This window comes from Gouania willdenowi, chromosome 1 (assembly GCF_900634775.1).
Source record: "Gouania willdenowi chromosome 1, fGouWil2.1, whole genome shotgun sequence".
NCBI classification, from domain to species: domain Eukaryota; kingdom Metazoa; phylum Chordata; class Actinopteri; order Blenniiformes; family Gobiesocidae; genus Gouania; species Gouania willdenowi.
Genome location: NC_041044.1, coordinates 36,143,653 through 36,166,828, shown reverse-complemented (window position 1 = coordinate 36,166,828; position 23,176 = coordinate 36,143,653). Strand labels below are relative to the sequence as shown.

General features: G+C 34.7%; 2 protein-coding genes across 2 annotated transcripts; one reads left to right on the top strand and one right to left on the bottom strand.

The window, feature by feature from the left end:
• Window positions 1–961: 961 nt before the first annotated feature.
• On the bottom strand, window positions 962–13,588 carry afmid (arylformamidase). Its single transcript, XM_028452951.1, has 11 exons — window positions 13,376–13,588; window positions 10,027–10,117; window positions 8,662–8,766; window positions 7,832–7,880; window positions 7,654–7,739; window positions 7,474–7,546; window positions 5,786–5,883; window positions 4,571–4,649; window positions 3,613–3,748; window positions 2,242–2,346; window positions 962–1,621 (listed from the first exon to the last, which is right to left on the bottom strand). The coding sequence occupies exons 1-11, from the start codon at window positions 13,400–13,402 to the stop codon at window positions 1,592–1,594; spliced, it is 879 nt and encodes a 292-aa protein (XP_028308752.1). The 5' UTR covers window positions 13,403–13,588; the 3' UTR covers window positions 962–1,591.
• A 1,044-nt stretch (window positions 13,589–14,632) lies between these two features.
• Window positions 14,633–22,230, top strand: tk1 (thymidine kinase 1, soluble). The gene is made up of 7 exons (XM_028453444.1): window positions 14,633–14,789; window positions 15,007–15,038; window positions 16,953–17,066; window positions 18,123–18,216; window positions 19,921–20,010; window positions 20,225–20,344; window positions 21,775–22,230. The coding sequence occupies exons 1-7, from the start codon at window positions 14,724–14,726 to the stop codon at window positions 21,952–21,954; spliced, it is 696 nt and encodes a 231-aa protein (XP_028309245.1). The 5' UTR covers window positions 14,633–14,723; the 3' UTR covers window positions 21,955–22,230.
• The last annotated feature ends 946 nt before the right edge of the window (window positions 22,231–23,176 follow it).

Here is a 23,176-nt window from a genome sequence, read left to right as displayed (position 1 = left end):
CTGTCACCATGACAACCGCTCAGTCACAAATTCACTCAAAATACATCTTTATTTTATTTCTAAGTGATTAAACCAACAGAGGTTGTAAGAAGTCATTTCATCCTGCTTCCCACACCCACAACTAGTCCTGGAGTTGAGATTTACTTTAAAACAAGTGACAAACTAATGGCCCGAGGGCCACATCCGGCCCTTTGGAGCATCCAATTCGGCCCGTAGGAGATATTAAAATGACAGAGAAACGATTGCAGTCATTTTTAATGTTAAACATTTGAAAAAACTCAATTCTTACAAAAACCTTACATTTTTCTTAAATTATGACCTAATATTACCCTTTCTTAAAAAGAAATTGGCTCAAATAGGAAATTTAAAGTGAACATCCTGTTGAGACTGATATTTATGATGTATTGCTTGGAAATGGTCAGTTTCTTACACATTTTGTATTTTAGGTGCAAACTAGAGCTCAATGTTGAAATGACTTGTTTTCCTGCATAAAATCTGTGGCCTACTTGAGATCAAACTCCTTATTTGGCCCCTGAACTAAAATTAGTTTGACAACCCTGCTTTAGAACATCCTCGAAAAAGTGCTAAATGTAATTCCTTAATGTAACCTAAATGATCTTTAATGCTTGTGCATTATTATTTCCACCCTCTCTCCTGGTTTATAATGCAAAATAATTGACCTGATTTCAGCCCAATCAAAGGGAACAGCTCGCTTTATACTCGTCACTTTTTATTAGAATAAAAACACCCTTTGTGGCAGAAAAAAGTGAATAAATAAATCCAAGCGCTCAGATGAAATTATCACAGTGTTGCTGCTGTTATAATTGACTCATGGGAAGAAAAGAAGAAAAAAAAAAACAGTGAATACATCCATCCATCCATCCTCAAACCCACTTGCTCCTGTTTTACAGGGTCGCGGGGGTCTGTTGGTGCCAATCTCCGGCTACAGTGAATACAGTAATTCCCAAATATAAATATTTATTGATATTTTCATTTACCATTAAATCTGAGAGGGCATTGCGGTAAAACTATTCTTACAACAGAAATGTGCATCTATTGCAATTATGAGTTTAACCTTTAAAATATAAAGGCCCTTTACATATTCAACTCCTCAGCATTTATCAGCGACACATTCAAGTTTTCTGGGTGAGATACCAGCATAATGAAAGCTACCACAAGCACTAGCCTGTACCGACTCTGTTATTAATTCCTAATGACATTTAAAAACACACTCCTAAAACTGTATTAAAGATAATCTTAGAAAAATAAACTGAACAAGTGAAGGTGACACCATTTACCACAATGCTTAGTTTATACACAGCTGAATAAGTGCACTGTAATCTGCTACATTACAGTCGTTCAGGTGACTTGTTGTTAGTCTCTTCGTACAGTGGAAACAGAAAAAAAAAACTCTGCAGTCTTTTTCCATTTACTCGTCGGGGCAAAAAAGAGTTTAAACAGCTCACAGAACTGTACCGTCTATATTCAAATGAACAAAAATGTAATATTAATACTGAATGGAGATAAATCCATTATCTGTCTTTTCTCCATTGCTCTGGGTGTGATGATTATAGACGTGGGATGAAACTCTTCAGCTTTTTCCCATCATCTTCAGCAGAAGCTAAAAAAGAAAAAGCAGCACATTGAAACACTTGACTCACACTTCTGTTTATTTGTTCATTGGATCCCCAATAGCATCCACCGTGGTGGTTGCTAATCTTCCTGGGGTCCATTAAAAAAAATAATTCTGGATTCTAGTCCACGTAAGTACAGAAAAACATTAAAGACAGTAAAAATAATTAAAAATATACAAAAAATATTACATTAAAAAAAGGCATCAAGACACATTTTCGTTACACCAACAAATAATTAAAAAAAATACATGATATATACATGAAGATTGTTAAAAATATGATTTTAAAGCAAGTTGACACGTCTTTCAGCTCCCTAGGCAAATTGAAGCATCAGGACATTGTTTGATGTTAGCTTTTTTTGTCATTATTCGATATGCAAATATTGTCAAACACTAAATTTCTGATTTCCAATATTGACCAAAACCGATACCCACATAGACACGCTCCCCCCGACCTAATTTTAGGTCACATAGTATATAGATCTCCATGGAAATACCAGGTTTAGCCTACCTAGCTAATAATATTGCCCATCCCTACACACAAACATGAGAATGGTGAACAAATTAGTGCAACCATGAAACATGATGTCAGCTGTTTTTTTTCCTACCTTTGTGAGGTGATATTCTCCATCCACCAGCAGCTCAATGACACTGAAGTGGTCGGTATTTTCCACGTCCTCCATCGTCACATTTAGTCCTGATGCCTCCAACGTCTAAAGACACAAACGAATGAGAAAGAGCTTCAATCATCACAAGGAAATGCAGTCTTTATGGAAGCTTCTCTTTATGATCTACTGGATTTTATCTCACTTCATTTTCCATTTTAATACAATTCATCTAAAGCTGGATTATTATTATTATTAATAATAATAATACCGTAATAATAATAATAATAATGGCTTGGATTATTTAGCTTTTTTCGAGACTCAAAGCGCATTACAGTAACCATTATTCCAGAGGTTCCCATCCTTTTTTGGGTCGTGACTCTATTTTGATATAAAATTTTTAGTGACCCCAGAGACATTTTTTTTTTCTATAATTAGTTTTTGATCATGTTTTTAAAAAGTGTGTAACAAATACAGAGTAGCAAGGATTAGTGAACAATGTGACAAGTGCGCCATCTCCGATATTTTTAAACTGCATTTTATTTTAACTAGATTTATATCTCTGAAAGTTTGAGTATAGGATACAGTCAATTGATATTTATTGTGTGTATTCAAAAAATAATTCAAAAAAAGTCTTTTCTTTTATTTATTTTTTTTTACCAACAACAGACATTTCAGGGAACCCCATTGTAACTCCAGGTGACCCCACATGGGGTCCCAACCCCAAAGTTGAAAAATACTACATTATTTATTCATTAAATCAGTCACTAACATCAGTCATACAGGTGGTGGTTAGCTACAGCGTAGCCACAGCTGCCCTGGGGCATACTGACAGAAACGTGGCTGCCAGTTCACGCCTACGGTAAGCCTGGGCAATATACCGAGTTTTCTATTTTAACAATATTGAATATTCAAATATTGCCTCTATTGGTGTACTTTTATTTTATAGCTTATTCATGCTCAGAACAGCATGAAAAGCACAATTAGATGGATTGCTGAGTGCGTCCTAACCCAGATCTTCCCCTAAACAAGCCACACTACATAACTCACTCACACGTGCTGTCCCTTAGAGGAAAAAAAGCCAAAAGTGCACATATTGTGCAGCTGTTTGTTAATAAATGTGTTTGTGTGGCATATTGTCTTTCTGGTAAGACATTGAGTTAAAAAATATGGACCACCACCAACATTCATTTCATATGACGCAATGTGGATAAAATCTGAATTGTCTGAATCTGAATCTAAAATGCCTTGCCCATGGACACAACAACAATGACTTGGACACAGCGGGATTCCAACCCCAGTTTTTTACTATGCACTATGACGTCTATCAGAACATCATTTTGTTGTCAGTCATGACTCATCGTGAGCGCGTACTTTAAAATAATCCTCCGACTGCCTGCGAAACTCGGTCGAGTCGTTCTGGGCGACGGCCACCACGATGTGACACGAGGAGGAGGAGAGTTTGAGCTGAGGGATGAGTCTGCTGGGGCTGTTCCTCATCGCCACCTCCCTGCACAACAGCAGAGGAGACAGAGGAGTGAGGCCCTGACAGGCACGACACACACACACACACACACACATCTTAACACATTGCATTCTCATTGTTCCAACCATTTATTTATTTTTTATTTATTTATTGTGTTGTAAATTAATAAAATATTTCATGCATCTGTTTTAAATTGATTCTTAGCTGCTTCGTGGCAATTCATCTTTTATCCTATGTTCACAACAACCCACGGACACACACTCTTCCCACTGCAGAATAATGACGATTGTGAAGTTCTCCTCTCAAATTTTAGCATTGATTTTAATACAACCAGACAGTTGTTTATTTATTTATTTTTTTACTTTAGCCTAAATTTATATCGCTTTTTATTCATTAGCCAAATCTTAGAAGCTACATTTTGTGTATAAATCTATATATTTTACAACTCAAAACAGGGCACTACACTGCACTACAACAATTAAAGCTGAATTGATCACCAATAAATCAATATCTAAACACGTATTTTGAATAATTTTAACAATAACTGTAACAACTCTGATATTACTCCATTTGTCATTTGCACACTGTTTTGTTTTTGTTTGAAATGTTATTCTATTCTATTCTATTCTATATATGTAATTGAGTTTAGGTTATGAAGTGTAAAACATGTATTCTTTTCACATTTTAGAATGTTCATATTTTGTTTATTAAGGTCCTGACTGAGGAAATTAGAAGATTAATTAATCTGAAGGAAATGATGAAGGATATATACAGTAATTATGAAATTAGATGGAAGAGGAGAAAACAGACGTGTGTGTTTTTATAATCAAACCTTATTGTACTCACTCTGTCATCTTTAAAGGCTCGTTGACGTAGGTGGACAGAATAGGCTGGATGTCATAGATTCCACTGACAAGAAAAGCACCTGAAAAAAACGACACACAGTAAAACATTTGGTTACATAAATTAGAACGTTGAGTTATTCGATCACAATTTGTAATTAAGTGTGAAAACATATTTATGACAACATTAAGTGACAGGAAAAACCTCGACAGGCATTTTTATATATGAATCAACAACGTTATAGCTACAAAAGTACAGCTTAAAAGTTAAAGATTATATCAAATAATACTTTACTTTCCTTCAGATTACATTCTCAAATGGTAAATACTGATATTATATTATATATATATTTTTTTTAAATGTTACCAAAGCTGTAGTGTGGACACATTAAAGCTATGCAGGAAATACACACCTTTCAAAATAAAAGCCTGTTATTTTTCACAGGCAAATGCATGCCTCCCTCTGAAAATACCTCAGGATTACACACAGGAAGAATTTTCAAGACCAACGTTAGAGGGATCTACCAAAGTAGGACTTAAATTTACTGGAATACTAAAAAAAAAAATAGAAAGATTTCAGGAGCATCGTCTCCACATGAGCAGAGATGGATCATAACAATTATTCGACAAATAGGCTGTGTCAACATAGCCTGGCGATAAGCCACACCCACTTCCTTTCTTTTTGTAATCGCCTGTATTAAACATTGAATAACACAAGGAGATTAGGATGGATTCCAGACCAGTGTCATCACTACTACATGAAAACCATTCAACACTGGAGCTTTTAATCATGTTGTGTTTACCTTGTATGTACAAAAAAAAAATGTATGCAGTAACCAAGAATGGTGTGTGGCAGTGTTAATTAAAGATGGTTCTAATTCTGATATACAACAACCGCAAACGATCTTGTCATTATATTCATAAAACACCATTTATAACAATAAACACATATTAAGGAATTTAAACATTTCATCTAAATAGAAGACATTTCTATTATAATTTGTTTCTGATTGTTATGCACTTTCTCTATTTACCTTTGTTGTTGTTAGTTTATTTTTTGACGTGTGTAATTGTTTTAACTGTAAAGTGTCTTTGAGTTTTAGAAAAGGGCTTATGAATAAAATGTATTATTATTATTATTATTATTAGAGTTTGACTAAATAAAGCCAAAGTGAATCAGCATAACAGATATGCTATCCATTGTGTTTATGCTCCCTACCTTTAATCTGAGGAGTGACACTGTACTGGGACCAGTCTGTAGAAAGCACCATTGCAGCCAGGTGAGCCCCAGCAGAATGACCACACAGGTATAAACCACTGCATAGGAGAAACACAAGCAAAGCTGAAACTGACATTTCTCTTCTCCTCCTTTAAAGCCGTATACAGAGGTGTTAAACTCATTTTAGTTCAGGGGCCAAAAACAGACCAGAGATCAACCAAATGCAACATTAATGTGCCCTGGTTTGCACTTGCAAATGATAAAGAATATCAGTCCCTGTGGGATATTCACTTCAATTTCCCTGATTTGGGGAAATTTTGTGGAATAATTTGAGCAAAATTCGAAAGATTTTGGGAAAAATTAGAGTTATTTCAACAATTGGAGATTAAAAATGACTGCAAATATTGTGGATTTTAGTTGAATTTTTGTATTTGGAGGGACTGAAATATAATTAATTGATCATTTCCAAAAAGTTTTGTGTCATTTCTATCGTTTTAACTTTCTCGAGCGGGCATTATTTGAGGCTCTAAAGTGGCAGTGGTTCCCAAACTTTCCACAGTCCCGTACCTCTTCAGACATATAACCTGAAGCCATGTACCCCCTACTCCTGCACACTTAAAAAAACATAATAATGTAATGTGATATACAATGTAACCCTACAGTGAATTTTACCTATCCTGTAATAATAAGTGAATTTTACCTATCCTATAATAATAATAATAATAATAACTAGATTATTTGCTTTTCCTGAAAAAATCCAAATGTGGATGCAGGTGCAGGCCTGTGTCACACTACATTAGCTTATCATTGGCATTAGCATTGTCTAGCATAAGCATTAGCCTTGCAATAACAATGACCTAGCAATAGCATTAACCTAGCATCAACATTAACATTAGCATAGCAATAGCATTAGCCTGGCATTAATATTAGCATAGCAATAGCATTAGCCTGGCATTAACATTAGGCTAGCATTAATACTGACCTAGTATTAGCTTTAACATAGCATTATCATTAGCCTAGCAAAAGCATTAACATAGAAATAGTATTAGCCTAGCATTAGCATTAATAATAACCTAGCAATAGCATTAACATAGCAATAGAATTAGCCTTGCATTAACATTGACCTAGCATTAACCTAGCAATAGCATTAACCTAGCATTAACATTAACATAGCAATAGAATTAACCTAACATTAGCCTAACAATAGAATGAACCTAACATTAGCCTACCAATAACAATAACCTAGCATTATCATTTTCTTAACAATAGCATTAACCTAGCATTAGCTTCAACATAGCATTATCATTAGCCTAGCAATAGCAATAACCTAGAAATAGCATTACCCTAGCATTGGCATTAACCTAGCAATAGCAATAACCTAGCAATAGCATTAACTTAGCATTAACATAGCAATAGAATTAGCCTAGGAATAACAATGACCTAGCATTAGCTTTTTCCTAACACTAGCATTAGCTTAGCGTTAACCTAGCATTAACATTAACTGTGCTATTTGTTTTCTAGTTTCCAATGTTGTCATTGTTTTTAAATTATCCCCTGTGATAATTTGCGAACCCCTGGGGTACCCGTACTCCACATTGGGAACCTAGGCTTTAAAGGGCGGGATTTGGCCCCCGGGCCTTGAGTTTGAAACTTGTGGCTTAAGATAAGAATGAAACTTGAAGCATCACCTGATATGAGAGTACTGCTGAACTACAGACACAACACTGCGGCGAACTTGTGACACCATCAAATCCATGTTTCCTAAAGAAGAAATTTAGCAGAAGACGGTAAACATTCTATTTTCTCCCACCTGAATCTCCTTTTATTAATCGATCACCAACGGCACATCGTGGATAGCGTGGCTCTACCTTTGGGGGCGACATCATAACCAACAGCAACCACCACAACTCCTTTCTCAATCAGGGGAACCGCCATGAATCCCGACTCTTCTTTGCTGTAAGAGCACGAGACACAGAAATAAAAACCCTGAACCATAAAACTAAGTGAGGAAAGTGATTGTAGTTACCGTAAGTCCTCATAACGTACCTGAGAAACTGCCAGTAGCCTCCATGGAGGTAAATAACCAGATGGACGTCTGAAAGAGAGACGACTAGTTTGATGTAATTTAATTCCCATTACTATTATAGAGATATATTCTATTGTATCTCCCTAGAACAATCATTTTCAAGTGCATAGAAGTAACATAAATCACAAAAACTATATTGCAAGAGACATTATTATTTACAAAGAAAATATATACATAGCTCAACTTTAGTTAAAACCTCATTATTAGATGGCTAACTTTATATTCAAACGGTCAAAGAGATGCCAAAGTCAAATGATCGTGAGGATTAAAACTACTACTACTACTACTACTACTACTACTACTACTACTAATAATAATAATAATAATAATAATAATAAACTGCATTTAGAACAAAAAACAATTAGAAAGACTATCCTACAGGTTGCTGAAAAGAATCAAGGATTACAATGAATTAAGTTTTGTTGGCTTTATGCTGTACAAATTTTAATTTAATTTAATTTAATTTAATTTAATTTAATATGTATATGTATTTTTTCACCCTATATTCTGTCTTTGTCTGTGCTAATAGAATGTATTGATACCCTCATAATGACACTTGCCTTCATGTTAAGTTTAAGTGTTTGCATGGTGTGTATTTGAAAATAAAATAAAATTATAAATCATAAAATACAGTTACTGAGTGCCTTGGCACGTGTAGAAGAGAGCAATTTATGGGTGAAATGAACAAAAAAATAATCAGGCCATCATAAAACAACAGATGATAACTTGTGTGAATGTGACGCTGTTGGACGACAACACCGAGACGACGTAAAACAACCCGAGCTCGTACCCAAAGAGTTGGTGTTTGGTATGTAGACATCCAGTTTCTCTCCGTCTCCTTCTCCGTACGGAACATTGAGCAAAGTTTGAGCCAAACTACGAGCTCGTTCTGTACCTGAACAACATGGAAAAAACAGGAACATCAAGATGAGAAACAGGCACACGTCACCATGCATTTCATTTTTCAAGACATTTGGTTTTAAAGTGCAAAGTTGATGCACCAGATTTGACAGGAATCTAGTTTCCATCTGTAGCCCTTGAACATACAGAAAAAACAGACAGTAGATATAATAGAACTTTAATGTTTTTCAACCTTTTTTGAGCCAAGTCGGATCTTTTTATTGAAAAAAAAATAAATCCCAAGGCACACCACCAACGGAAAATGTAAAGAAAAAATAATTAAACGTTGTAGCCTTTATTAACAATATACAGTCATTCTTATCCAAGTGTCTTGAATAGGAATCAAATAAACACAAAGAAAAACGTTTTTATGATCTTTCATATTTATTTGAATTAAAAGTGCAATTAACAATCTGCATGTGTTTTTAATACGACTCAGTTGAACAACAGCAAAAATCCACTGTGATATATTTATATTTATTTTTTCAATGAAAGTGTAATTAACAATATGTAGTCATTGTCTTGAATACAAATATGATACGACAACAGCAGTTTAACTTTATTTTGTTAGATATTGTTTTGTTTGATATAATGTATTTTTTTTTTACATTATATAATTTTAGATTATATTGATATAATATATATAACTATTATTATTATTATACATCCATCCATTTTCAGACCTGGTTTGTCCTATTTCAGGGTCGCGGAGTATTCATTTATTATTATTATTATTATTATTATTATTATTATTATTATTATTATTATTATTATTAATAATAAAATATAAATTTATAACACATTTTTATAATAAAATTGTGTCCTGTGTTGTTAAACGTTAAGATTGTTAGTTTTGAAAAATGTTTTTTGCGCGATTTGCCAATTTCACACGTGTGACGCAAACTTTCCATACAGTCATCTTAACCTTTACTAATAGAATCCCCATAAATCTAATCATTCGTCCTGAAAATGTCTATTTTTATGGCGGCTGCAGCAATAACCACAATATAAAAAATAAATAGTCCGATTTACTCCTAATGTGTGAATTGTATCTCACATCTATATGTAAAGCGTGTATTATTATTATTATATGGATTATTTATATGATCAGTGTCACAGTGTGAACCAGAGCCGCAGTTTCACCTCTTTCCCTTAAAAGGCACGCGCAGCATGAACGTCCAGCTCGTGCTGCACCGCTCTCTCACCTTTTTGACACGCCCGCTTCTGGGTGTGAAATAAATAAAATCGGACCCACCTTCTTTTAAGGCCTTTACGTGGGCTTTGATCACGGCGTCCGCGGACATCCTGTGGGACCACCTGCTGGGCGAGTACTGCCTCTCCAGCTCCTTCAACACAACACACTTCCGTCAGCAGGGCGGCCATGCTAGCCTGTGGAGGCGGTGAAACAGCGCCCCCCGGCGGCAATAACAACTACATACATTCATCAATGAATCGTGAATATTTTCTTGTCTTTTTTTCCTTTCCTTGTTTGTTTTTTATTTTATTTATTTATCTGGTTTTTAATTGTGTTATGGATTTCATGTTTTTATTCTTGTGTTTAAACCCTGTTTAATGTTTTTGATTGATTTTTAAACTGTTTAACCCTGTAAATCAGGGGTGTCAAACTCATTCTAGTTCAGGGGCCAAATACGGAGCTGTTTGATCTCCAGAGGGCCACAGATTTTATGCCGGAAAACGAGTAATTTTAACTTTATTGTGCCACAGTTTTCACTTCTACCTATGAAAATACAAAATATGTAATAAACCGACCAAATCCAAGCAATAAGTGACAGATATCAGTCCCAATAAGGTCTTTACTTTACATTTCCTATATTTTGTGACCATTTTTTTTTTTTTTAATCTAATTAAGGGAAATACTATCTAATCATTTGAGGAATATTGAAGTATTTTGTAAGAATTTTTAGGTTTTTCCAACAGTTTCACATTAAAAATTACTGTTGTTTTTCAAACATAAAAACATCACACACTATCTAACAATATATATACACACAAATAAAAATAAACAAAGTAATAATATTAAAATTAAACTGTATGCATATACTGTATATAAACACTTAGATACACACACACAAAAAATATAATAGCAAAACAATAAACTGATAAATGACATGAATGGTGTTAATTTCTCTGATTAAAAAAAATGTTCTAACAAATGTATATGATCCATTGTTATGTGTGGCTAGCATCGTGCTGGTGGGTTGACCTTGGGAGAGCAACTTTCTGTTGTTGACCACATCATCCTGTGATCCATCCACAATCTGCACTGTCATGAGGTATCTGTAAGGCAACCAATGCATGATACTAAAGTAAGTGCCTATGTCTCCAACGCGATCTGGAACAATAAACCTTCCAACTCTGCAATTGTTTGGCGTGCGCACCATCAGTGTTATATCCAGTGACGTGCAGTCAGGGTAGGCAAGGTAAGCAGTGCCTACCCAAGGGTGAATTGATATTTTGATTATTTGTTTTAATTATAATATAATTATAAATTATTTATTTTTCAATTTCCAATAGCCTACAGTTCCTATAAGTTTGAAAGTGTCTGCATTTTGTGCATTTCATACCCCAAAATACTAAACAGCGCTATTTCCTGGAACGGCTGCAATCTCATGCTGCTGTAAGGCAGGAGGAGGCCACGCCCCCTCCCAAAAGCACACGGCTGCTACGTTCTCTAGCTAGTGGGCGGGATAACACTACAGGCAGGATGACAGCGCCAGAGACGATAAAGAGACTTTTTTTTGAGGAAAAAACGACAGTTTTTGAAAGATGGAGACCAACACCTGAGTGCAAAGGTAAGATCAGAAAATGTTTCACACTTTTCACAGTGAATGGTACAAAAGTAAGGATTGACTTTGTGGATGTGCCTCACTGAGGCTGTTCCGAGTTGTTGTTGTTGTCATTTTCTCCGTGTTTCTGTGTTTCTAACACAAACAACGGATGCGCTGCTGTGTCATGGGATATATCTTGTTGGGAGAGTATGGAGGCTATATTATAATAATAATAATTATTTATGTTTCTTTAATGGTGTTTAAGATGTTGAGTTTGTGAGATGACTAAATGCTTGTTCATGTGGATCTTGTTGGGTTTTTTCTTTCTAATTATGAATTTTATATTTTGATAAGTGCATTGAGATGACTTTGTTGTAAATTGCTTTATACAAATAAAGTTGATTTGAACTGAATTAACACTTGCCAGCAGAAACATATGAAATTGTCATTGGTGGTCTCGATTTGCGACGTGCCTACCCAACCCTGGTGGTCACGGCACGTCACTGGTTATATTCCTCCTTGCTTAGCCTACCGTGGCGTAAAAAAAAACTTGCCACTCGGTCATCGGACGTCCGCCCGGGGCGGTCACTAATTTTGTCCATCTTTGTACTCCTTTTTATTTAGTTTTATAATAAACCTTTTTGTATAAAATCATCAATGCCTCGCCTGGACTCCATCATTCAACCAGAGCAATAAATCATGTCTCCAAATGAGGTCAACCGCAAATTTGCCGCGACAAGTCCATATGCCACAATAGTAGTTGTTTTTTTGTGTATTTTTCTTAGTTTTGTTTAAATGTGTTTCATTTTCATTTCCATGCCATTTATGTTGTACAACAAGTTTGTATTATTGAAGGAGTCTGTTCATGCAAAACATCGCAAGATGTAATATTTGCCTGACTGGTTTGTATTTTTTGTTTGCAGTAAAGAGTAAAAAACACTACAGGCCATATGGAAAAAAGGAAGGCTCAACTCGAAACTAAGTTGCAATTTATAAAAAGGTGCAGGGTTGGCTTGCGGTTAGATCTGATAGAATAACATGTAAAAAGTGGTTAGAATAGACTGGGTAGTCAGTCTGCAGTTGTGCAATAACTCTGCAATTGCTCTTCATAATATGGTATCTTTCAGATCCTGAACAAAACTTTAGTTTAGAGCAGGGGTCTGCAACCTTTACTCTGAAAGGAGCCATTTTGTGTAATCTCACCTGGATTAAAATCCTTCTGGAGCCGAAAAAATACCTTCTCAATGCAGAAAATATATTGTTTAAAATTCTAAACACTTAAAATAGTATAGAATAATGTTGTGAGTTAATGGCTTGAAAGGGTTACAAAAAATAACTTGAATTTGATTACACATGATCATGTGATGTCACATGCTAATTGCTCATTTCTTGCAACATATCAAGCATGCATATTAAGCCGACATGTTGGCAATTAAATAAATCTTTCCCCAAACAAATAAAATCTCTATTTTCTTCCAGAATAGTGTTTTTGTTAGTTTAGTTATCTTAAAATTTATGGTTAGCCACAGGTGCAGGAAAGTTGTTGGTTGATGAAGTAGGAAGGTGGCAGAGTTATTGCACAATGTGATTTATTTTTTAGCTAAACAAATTGTTTTATCATAATTGTATTTGAAGTTAATGTCATCAATCATCTATACCCTCTGTAAGAAAAATAACAATTAATTATTTTTTATTCTTTTAAAGCTATAGGGAGCCATTGCAAAAGAGTCAAAGAGCCACATGAGGCTCCAGAGCTGCAGGTTGCAGACCCCTGGTTTAGAGGAAAATAATCCATTCTAGAAGTGAATCTCTTACTTTGTTTATCTTTGTCCAGTCCTTCATTGTGTTTCCAAGCCAGCTCCACGACCTTGTGGGATACGCGTGCGCTGATCACGTGGTGCAGACTGGACCTCAGACTTCAGACAGTTAACAATTAACCGATAGTCGAAATTTACCACAAACACAGAGTGTTGTGTTTTTGTTATAAATACTTGACAGGACAACCACAAAGTTCAGGGTCTCAACACACGTTTATTTCTGTAGCTGTGACAGATCACTTCCTCAGCTTGTTTTCCAAGGCTTTGCCAATTCCACTACGGGTAGCTCTAGGACATAAACACTACACCGAGCACATGGTTATAATTGAACAATGGCATGAAAAGGAAAATCTTTGCATCCAACGTAGCACAATGGCCTTTTTATTCAAATTTGAACCACTGGAAATTTTCTTTTAATTGTGTATTCTGTAAAACTGTTTTTTTTTTAATAGTAATTAGTCACAATTTATATATAATAATTAAATCCTATGATTTCTCAGAACATAACGTATATTAATTATTAATTTTAAATATCTAAATTTACTTTTTCAGTATTTATTTATTATGTTTTTTTTTGGTGAAGTAAAATCTCGACTTTTTTTTATTGAAGTGCTTTCTTTTTCTCTCCCTTTTTCTTCTTAATACCGGAATAAAATATAATTTTACATCCTGAGGCTTTTAACTTCGTTGCATAACTGTTTACAGTGTATGCTAATTTCACAAATACTAACAACAACCCCTAATTTTGATGGACAAGCAGGATGAGTTGAATAGAAAAATATACTTTTTATGTTACAATATAAATATAGAAAATAACAATTTGTCACGTTGTTTAATTGTATGTTTGGACTGTCTTTGCATATTTATCTTTTTCATGAACGAGACGTCATCCTGACGCACAGTAAACGTAGATTTTGATTGGCTCAGAGGAGGTACGTCACGACGCTATTTGTCGAGGGAAACAATTGCCGTAAAACTGCAAATAGCTGCACTAGGTTTCAACCATAATATCCACTCTGACCGCCAATGAGATATAAGGTGTATTGTGATGTTTTTCAAGCTTTTAAACAATGTATTATATTTTAGCTGCAGGTTATGTTTTGACCCAGAAAGGTTGGTTTCTGAAATATGCAGATGCCGAGCTTTAAGATTTACGGTAATCGCTGACGCCGTTTTATGACGTTTCATTCGCTGATTGGTGGAAACGATGGTAAACTCAGTCTTTACCGCCTGCGCGCTGATTTTAACTGTTATCACTCAGTCGACTTTGAGAAGCATCAACGAGCAGCACTTTTTTTAAAAATATAAACTAATTAATTTATTCAGATATTGTGTATTTGTATATAATGGAGTGTGTAGATTTTCCAAGGGTTCACCCAAATTCACCGAGAAAACCCCGCGGACAGATACAGGTACGTGGACGATTTAATATCTAAATGGAGAAAATGTAAAAGATGGTTAACAGATATGCTTTTATAGATATTAGTTGGTGTTTTCATGGTGCTGACTGCATTCCTACCGTGGGTTTAACTGTTGTGTGTGTGTGTGTGTGTGTGTGTGTGTGTGTGTGTGTGTGTGTGTGTGTGTGTGTGTGTGTGTGTGTGTGTGTGTGTGTGTGTCTGTGCGCAGGTCATCTTTGGACCGATGTTTTCAGGAAAAAGGTGAATTATTCCTTAATTTAAAACACGCGTGTGAAGTCTGTACCATTCGTAAACATTGTAGTGTGAATCTGAGATATGATACATGAGATGTGTTTGCGGTGTCCGCCAAAAATGTCACCCTCCCGCCAATTCCTGCTTTGTTTATTCATTGTCTTTACATTATTCACCTGTCATACGAAACCTACTTCGTGCAGGACAAATAAAGTAATCCCAGAAATAAATACACTTTATTGAATTGTCGTTATAAAAACGTACATTTATAGTTTGACGTTGTTTACTCCCATTTCTAATCTGATGCTGTTTTTTTGTTCAGTTCAGGGTTTTAGGAACATGTGGTTAAAATATACGAAGTGTCTATAGTCCCGGGCCTCAGACAAATCTGACTATTGTTCCGATGTAGTGAAAACTAATCCTACGCGTGAAAGCATCCTACAGGCGCATGCGCACTAATAACGTAGTAAAAATGTACATGAATACATACAATATTTTGCTACCTTAGTTTTTCTTACTATAATAAACATCGAGAAAACACATTCCTTTACCTAAAAATTAAAAGAAAAAATTACATTTAAAAAAAAAAAAAAATGTATTTTTTTTTTTTTTTTTAAATGATGGACGTGCATGCGCAGTTCGCCAGGTGCGCATGCCCACTGTTTATGAAGGTAGATATGTTGCGAAATGTGAGCTTGTGTATAAAAAATCCACACACATGCAAAATAAATTTGTCACAAATTATGGGAAAATGTAAATATCATTCTCTAATTTTTTTCTCATCATTTGACATAAAATTTATTTCACATGTGTATGGATTTTTTTTATACACAAGCTCTCACATTTTGCAACATATCAACCTTCAAACACTGTCTACCGTAGGAAACTTTCACAGTAGTTTTATTCTATACTCTACACTGGCACTTCCTGTGCACATGCGCAGTTCCAGAGGATGGCCGAGTGGTCGAAAGGCGCTCGTAGCCATAAAGACGTTTCCTTCCGCTGATGTGGGTTCGAATCCCGCTTCTGACATTTTATTTTTTATTTTTATTTATTTATTTTTTACATATTTATCACAGCAAATTCCACCTTTAAAAATACATACAGAGAAAAAAATATATTTTAGGGTGATTTTTAAAAAAAAAAAATATTATTCAGTATATTTTTCTCTTATTTTGTGTGTTTTTGTTGTTGTTCTTGTGTGCTGTTTGTATTATTTAAGTTATATCCTCTTAGTGTGTGTGTTGTTGGTGTCTTTTGGTTGTTTTTTATGCCATTTTCTATGTTTCTCTGTTATTTTGTGTAATTTGTTGTGATCTTGTGTTTTTTTTTTTTTTTTGTTTTTTTCTTATTTAGTGTGTCTTTGTTTGTTGCTGGTCATATTAAGTATTTTTCTCTGGTAGTGTGTGATTTCTGTTGTTAATTTGTGTGTTTTGTTACTGTTTGTACTTTTTAAATATTCAGTATATTTTTCTCTTATTTTGTGTTTTCTCGTTGTCGTTTTGTGAGTTGCTGGTAATATTTAGTATGATTATCATTTTTAACTAAAAATAAACATAAAACCCCATATTTTAATGCTTTCATCTGTTAAGTTTCCTCTCAGGTTTACATACCCCCATTTGAGAAACACTGATATAAACTATGGTACCTACCTGTAAATTAAACTTTCCCTACCAATTTGACATTTATCTACAATATTTATCTTGGTGCTTTTTCCTGCTACATTGCTGAATTTGTTGACGCCCATCATTGTTCCTAAGTTTATTCTTGTCATCTTAATGTAATCAATTACAAATAAATCTTTTTTTTTTTTTAATCTCATCATGCTCATGATCAGTCGTTAGGGTGCATATGTATGACATCTGCTCGGGTAAACACGAATATTTGAAGCCGCACCTGAACAATGTCTTGTTGGTTTTGCAGTACTGAACTTATGAGAAGAGTGCGCCGTTTCCAGATAGCTCAATATAAATGCTTGGTGATCAAATACGCCAAAGACACACGTTACTCCGGCACAGGCATGGCCACACATGACAGGTGAGTTCTGCTTTACACACATTGAATAAAAGATAATTCAGTTTCACACTTGACTTAATACATTGTCTTTCAACCGTGCAGTCACCTGGAATTAACAATGTGGCTGCCTCTTTTATTTTTAAATCTATATATATATATAAAAAAAAAAACATCACATACAATATAAAAAAAAAACTGTATTCTATACTTTCACTTTCTCAAATAAAAATCTAGTTAAAGTAAAACCCAGTATAATAATATCTAAGGTGGTGCGTGCATCTGGTCACTGTGTGCACTAGTCCTATGTATTTCTAACGCAGTGTCACAAACCTGGGGGGGGGTAATTCAATATTTTTGTGTATTTGTGCAATATTTCAGTGGTGGTTACAATGCTTTCAATGTGTTCAGATCAGTGTTTAAACTGATACAATAGTAGAAATTATTTTTTCTTATTTTTGTGCAATTTGTCCTCTGAATGATCAATATCTTCTGATGAACGTATACAGCAACTTGATTTTTCATCTCTACGTTTTAAATTTAATTAACTGGGTAGAATATCGTGATAATATCGTATTGTGACGCACGTATCGCCATACATATCGTATTGCAACATCCTTGCCAATACTCACCCCTAGTTTGAGGTAAGATTTGAGCTGCACCAAATAATAATAATGATAATATATATTTATTTTTATTCAGAAGCACCTTTCTTAGCACTCAGAAACACTTCATAGAGTGATTAAAAACACAATAACATAATAAACTAGGTAAAATAAATAAAATATTAATAAATCACTAATAAACATGTATGCTATAGAGCTGCAAAGTTATGTTAATCCAATTGTGCTTTTTTTTGTCAGATTTTGTGGTAAGGTAATTGTAACTAAATACTTAATAGGAAAATAAAATGCACATAAGCCCAAAGGGAGAGCAGGGAAACATCTATTTAAATATCAGTTAGTTTGCAGGTGTTTGACTATTTTTAAATCATATTCATATCTTTGCATAATAAACTCTGTAGTCAAATTTCAATCCACCTTTATTGTGCTTTTGTGGGTTTTTTTTTTTTTTTTTTAGAAACACGATGGAAGCGATACCAGCCAGTTGTTTAGGAGAAGTGCGTCGTCTGGCACTGGATGCGTCCGTCATTGGGATTGACGAAGGACAGTTTGTAAGTGCGTTCGTTAACTTAGACCTTAGTACACATTGGGACAGTAACACAAAAAGTCCATAATTTAAACAAATATTGCAGAAGTTTTGTTCTAAATCAGTGGTTTTCAAACTTTTTTTTTGGCTCACGTACCCCCTTTTTCTTACTTTTAAATGCAAGTTGCCCCCTTATGTCCGACTGCAACATTTTACTCAGAATTCTGTGAAAAAAACAACTATAGAGCATAATGATGGAATGAATGAATTCAATCACATTTAAACAATTTCATTTTGTAGATAAGTGAAATGCAACTGTATTTAGTGGCTCCTGAATAGATTTATTTTTAAGGTTTTTATCAATTCCGGTCATTTCCCGCCTGATGTGGGACCAAGACTGACCCTTGTGGTTCATTTGTCTGTTCTTTTTATTATTCAGTATATTGTTTTTTATTTTGTGTTATTTTTTAAATTATTCTCTGTCCGTTGTGTGTTTTTGGTCATTTTGTATTATTCTGTTATTTTTTGTGTATTTTGTAGTGATCTTGGGTATTTTTTTTCTCTCATTGTGTGTGTCTTTGTCACCATTTTGTGTGTTGCTGGTAGTAGTAAGTCTTTTTCTGTCTTAGTGCATGTGTTCTTGGTGTCATTTTGTTGTTTGTTCTTTTTATTATTCAGAATATTTTTCTGTTATTGTGTTTTTGTTGTCATTTTGTAAGTTGCTGGTAATATTCAGTATGATTATAATTTTTAACTAAAACTCAAGTACCCCCTGTAGTGCTATCATGTACCCCCATTTGAGAAACACTGTTCTAAACAACAATAAAAAAGACAATAGGCATTCAAACTACTTCTAGCAAACGGGTAACTGGACCCTGAACCAGTGACGCTGTGGCCTCTAACTTATTGCTAAGATGACAGATAGAAACAAGAATGACTTACGCCACGTTTTTCACTGATAACTACAGACATGTTTGCTTTTGTTCAACATTGTTTAGCCTAACTGCTAATAACTAAGGTTGTTTTAGACTGACTGAGGCAATGAACCATCAACACTATCATGTGACCACCTGTTACATCAGCCTCATTTTAATGATTTAAAATGTAATTTGATACTAAATGATGATTCCTAGCACACTAAATGTGTAATGTCATACAATACATCAAATAGTGTGTGTTATTCTGTGTGTTGCCCGTGCACACACACGTATGCTGCCCTCTGTGTGACCCTCAGTTAGGGATGGGCCATATGGACCAAAACTCATATCTCAATATTTTTTCTCAAATTGGCAATATTCAATATAAATCTTGATAATTTTAATGCAAATCAAGTCTTACCAGAAAGACAAATCTGGGTTAAATTTGCTGATTACAAAATGTCACACAGACACATTTATTAACAAATGGTTGCACAAAATGTGTCACTTTTGGCTGTTTCTCCTATAAAGGACAGCATATGTGAGTGAGTTCTGTAGTGTGGCTTGTTTAGGGGAAGGTCTGGGTTAGAATGCAATCAGTAATCAATCTTAACTGTGCTTTTAATGCTGTAGTGAAGTGGTAAAACAATATATATATATATATATATACATGTATATATGTATAGGCATTGTTGTAATTTTCTATATCACCAAAATGGAAAACTCATATCTTGAATCTCGATATACTGCCCAGCCCTACCCTCAGTCATATTTCTGAAGGTTATGATCAACATTGTATATTTCTTGTCTAGTTCCCAGACACTGTTGAGTTCTGTGAAGAAATGGCCAACCTTGGAAAGATAATCATTGTAGCAGCTTTGGACGGCACCTTTCAGAGAAAGGTGAGTGTGTGTGTGTGTGTGTTGCACCTAATGCTGACAGACCAAATGTCTCAGAAAAAAACAACAAAATCCATCTGTGGACAATGTGCACACGCAGCCCTTGCACAGATGTCTCAGTGTTCCCATCTACAATGCATCCCTTCTTTCCTAATAATGCCATCACTGTTCTTATCAATGCAAACTGATGAATGTATCGTGCGCTGCATTCCTGCAGCCGTTTGGAAACATCCTGAGCCTCGTCCCTATGGCTGAGAGCGTGGTGAAGCTGAACGCTGTCTGCATGCAGTGCTACAAAGAGGCTGCCTACACAAAGCGACTCGGTAGTGAGAAAGAGGTGAGGACACAGAGACGTGTGAAAGTATCGATCAAATGATGCCGAGGATATTTTACGTTCTATTCTCTAGGAGAAGTCCAGCCAAATGAAATCATTTAGAAATACTGCTCAGATCTCATTTACACAGATTAACACAGTCTAACATTGTGTGCTTCTGTGCTGGAGTTAAATTCCGTGACTCTCACTATGAACCCTGAAGGCTATCTTCAACAAAAAGTGTCTAAAACAGTTGTGATAGCACGTCTTAATACCGCCTGAGAAAAAGTTGACATTTTTATAGTGCATGGGTTCTCAACCTTAGGTTCAGGACCTCATTTGAGGTTACAAGACGTTAAAAAACTAGGATTATTTTTTAAACAATTTAAGCCAATTTTTGCTTATTTTTACCCTTTTTCTGCAACGACACCAAACTCGTCATATTTTAACCTATTTTCATGACATGTTCCTGACACATTTTTTCCTTATTTTAACGCGTTTTTGCTACATTTCTCCAATTTCTGCCAAATTTCAATGATTTCTCTGCACTTATTTTCACTTTTGAGACATTTTTGGAACTTATAAACCCTTTCCAAACTTTTCCCACCTAATGTCGCATATGTTGATCTATTATTGTCACTTTTCACCTCTTTTCGCCATATTTCATGCTTATTTTTGCCATTTTAAGCATACTCACGGTTTGTCATGCCCCTTATTTGTCAGTTTAAACTAATTGTTCCAGTATTGACACTTCAGTTTGAACCCTTTTTACTTTTTCTATGCATTTTGGGATACTCTAATTTGCAAATTTTAACAAATTTCTGTGGTTTTTAAAACTCCATTTCACCACCTTTTCCACCATTTTAGGTCACTTTGAACCCATTTTATTTCTGATTAAAACAAGGATTTACAACTTTGAAATGACTATATACTATTATAAATAATAGTAAACTTCCTGGATAACACTGGATATTATTCAGAAAAATAAATAAATGTGGTTATCACAGATTCATAGAACAATGGACCATCATTTTGAGAACCACTGTTCCAGTGCACCACTGCTCAGTGAAAAACACTGGAGCATCATATTTACTCATTTAAAAGTCTAAATTGTGTGTGGAGGGAAATCCTGCTTAATACTGATTTTACCGTACATTTGAATTTAAAGGTGAAAGTATTGTTTTAGCATCATTGGTACTGACAGATAATGAGTGGATGTGTTTATTATAGTTATAGGTAAGTAACTTTGATTAAAGATTAATGTTCATGTTGAGTTTTTTTTATTTTTTACTTTCAGTTATGATTTCAGTGCACTTGTTAACAAACCTGTTTTTATTCATTCCAACCTTAAATCATCTATTGTGTTGTCACCCATAAGGACAGATTGTACGTGCTATGGTTGTGACCCTAGTTGCAACTGATTGAAATGTTTAAATGTTCCCGTATGTTTACAGGTGGAAGTGATTGGTGGAGCTGACAAATACCAGGCGGTGTGCAGGAAGTGTTACGGCGGTCTGATGGCGGACAAAGAAAATCGTTCTCCGTTCAGGGAGGAAACACCAACACAGGTCCTCACAGGGAAATGTGTGGATTCTGCAGTTACCCGCAGGCTCTTTCATTCCCTCCACTGTTGAATAATAACTTTGCTCCTATTCATACATCTGATATCACAAGTTTTGTTTTAAAGCTGCCTTTTTTATGCTATATACTTGAAAAACAGTTTTACACTGCCATTTTAGGTGTACTTATACGGCCTGTCAGTCAATGCAGAAGTATTCAGTCCTGGAGGGAAGCTGTCCTGCATTGCCCTGCAGATACAGGAGAAATTCAGGTCAGCTGACCCTTGCATATGAAAGTCACAAGCGTTCCAAACGTTAGGATTTTTCTGCTATTGTTTATTATTATTATTATTTGGGTTTGGTTTTTTGTACTTTTTTTTTAAAAAAAAAAAAAGGAATTGTCTCTAAATATCTGTTAGTTTTGTCTTCATTAATATGGATTATTTCATGATAATAGAGTGAATTGAGTCCTCATTCATTACAGTGTGAGAGGTTTGTATTGAGCAGTCAATGATGCAGGATACACTCGGACAGACAAAATCTACTGACAGGTTCACATTTGATGAAATACCATAGCTTTCACCACTTCATTTGTAGTTTGACCTCACTGGTGTATCATTCGTTACAATTAAATTATGCTTTTTTTTTTTTTTTTTACATGTTTGTCTCATTCATTTTTCCTACTGGTTATTCTCTTTTTGGCCCGAAAACTTGAATTTTAGAAAGTTTTTTTTTGGTCTTGTTCTTGGATGAATCAGTTATTTTTGCTTTCACTCAGAATGAAACTTTTCAAACTAGCCTGTAATTTAACTTCATCACATCAATCTATGGACCAACATAACCAGTTCAGATCACAGTAGCCTTAAAGAGCCACACTGTGCAGGTCATCAGGGTTGGGGTCAGTTAAAATTGTAATCGTGTAGTTGATAATAATTACAATTATCTTGTAATTGTAAATGTCTTTTCAAAAAAAAATGTTGCTGTTGTAATCATTGTTAATTTGTAATTGAGTTTAGATAATTGACTTTGTACATTTATTTTCCATGAAAATACTATAAAAAGTGTCAATTATAATTTAATGCAAAACTGGGGAACCATGTTACAGTTCATGTATTTGACAATTTAATAAATATATAAATCGAGGGGTATACTGACATAAAAAAAGGCTCAGATTCCCACCACAAATATTAAAACCTATGAATTTATTGATTAGGAAGCCTAGCAAGGTAAGAAATTAGATGATAGATAATAATTTTAGTGTATTTTACAGCTGATTTAGGACCTGTAAGAAAGCTAA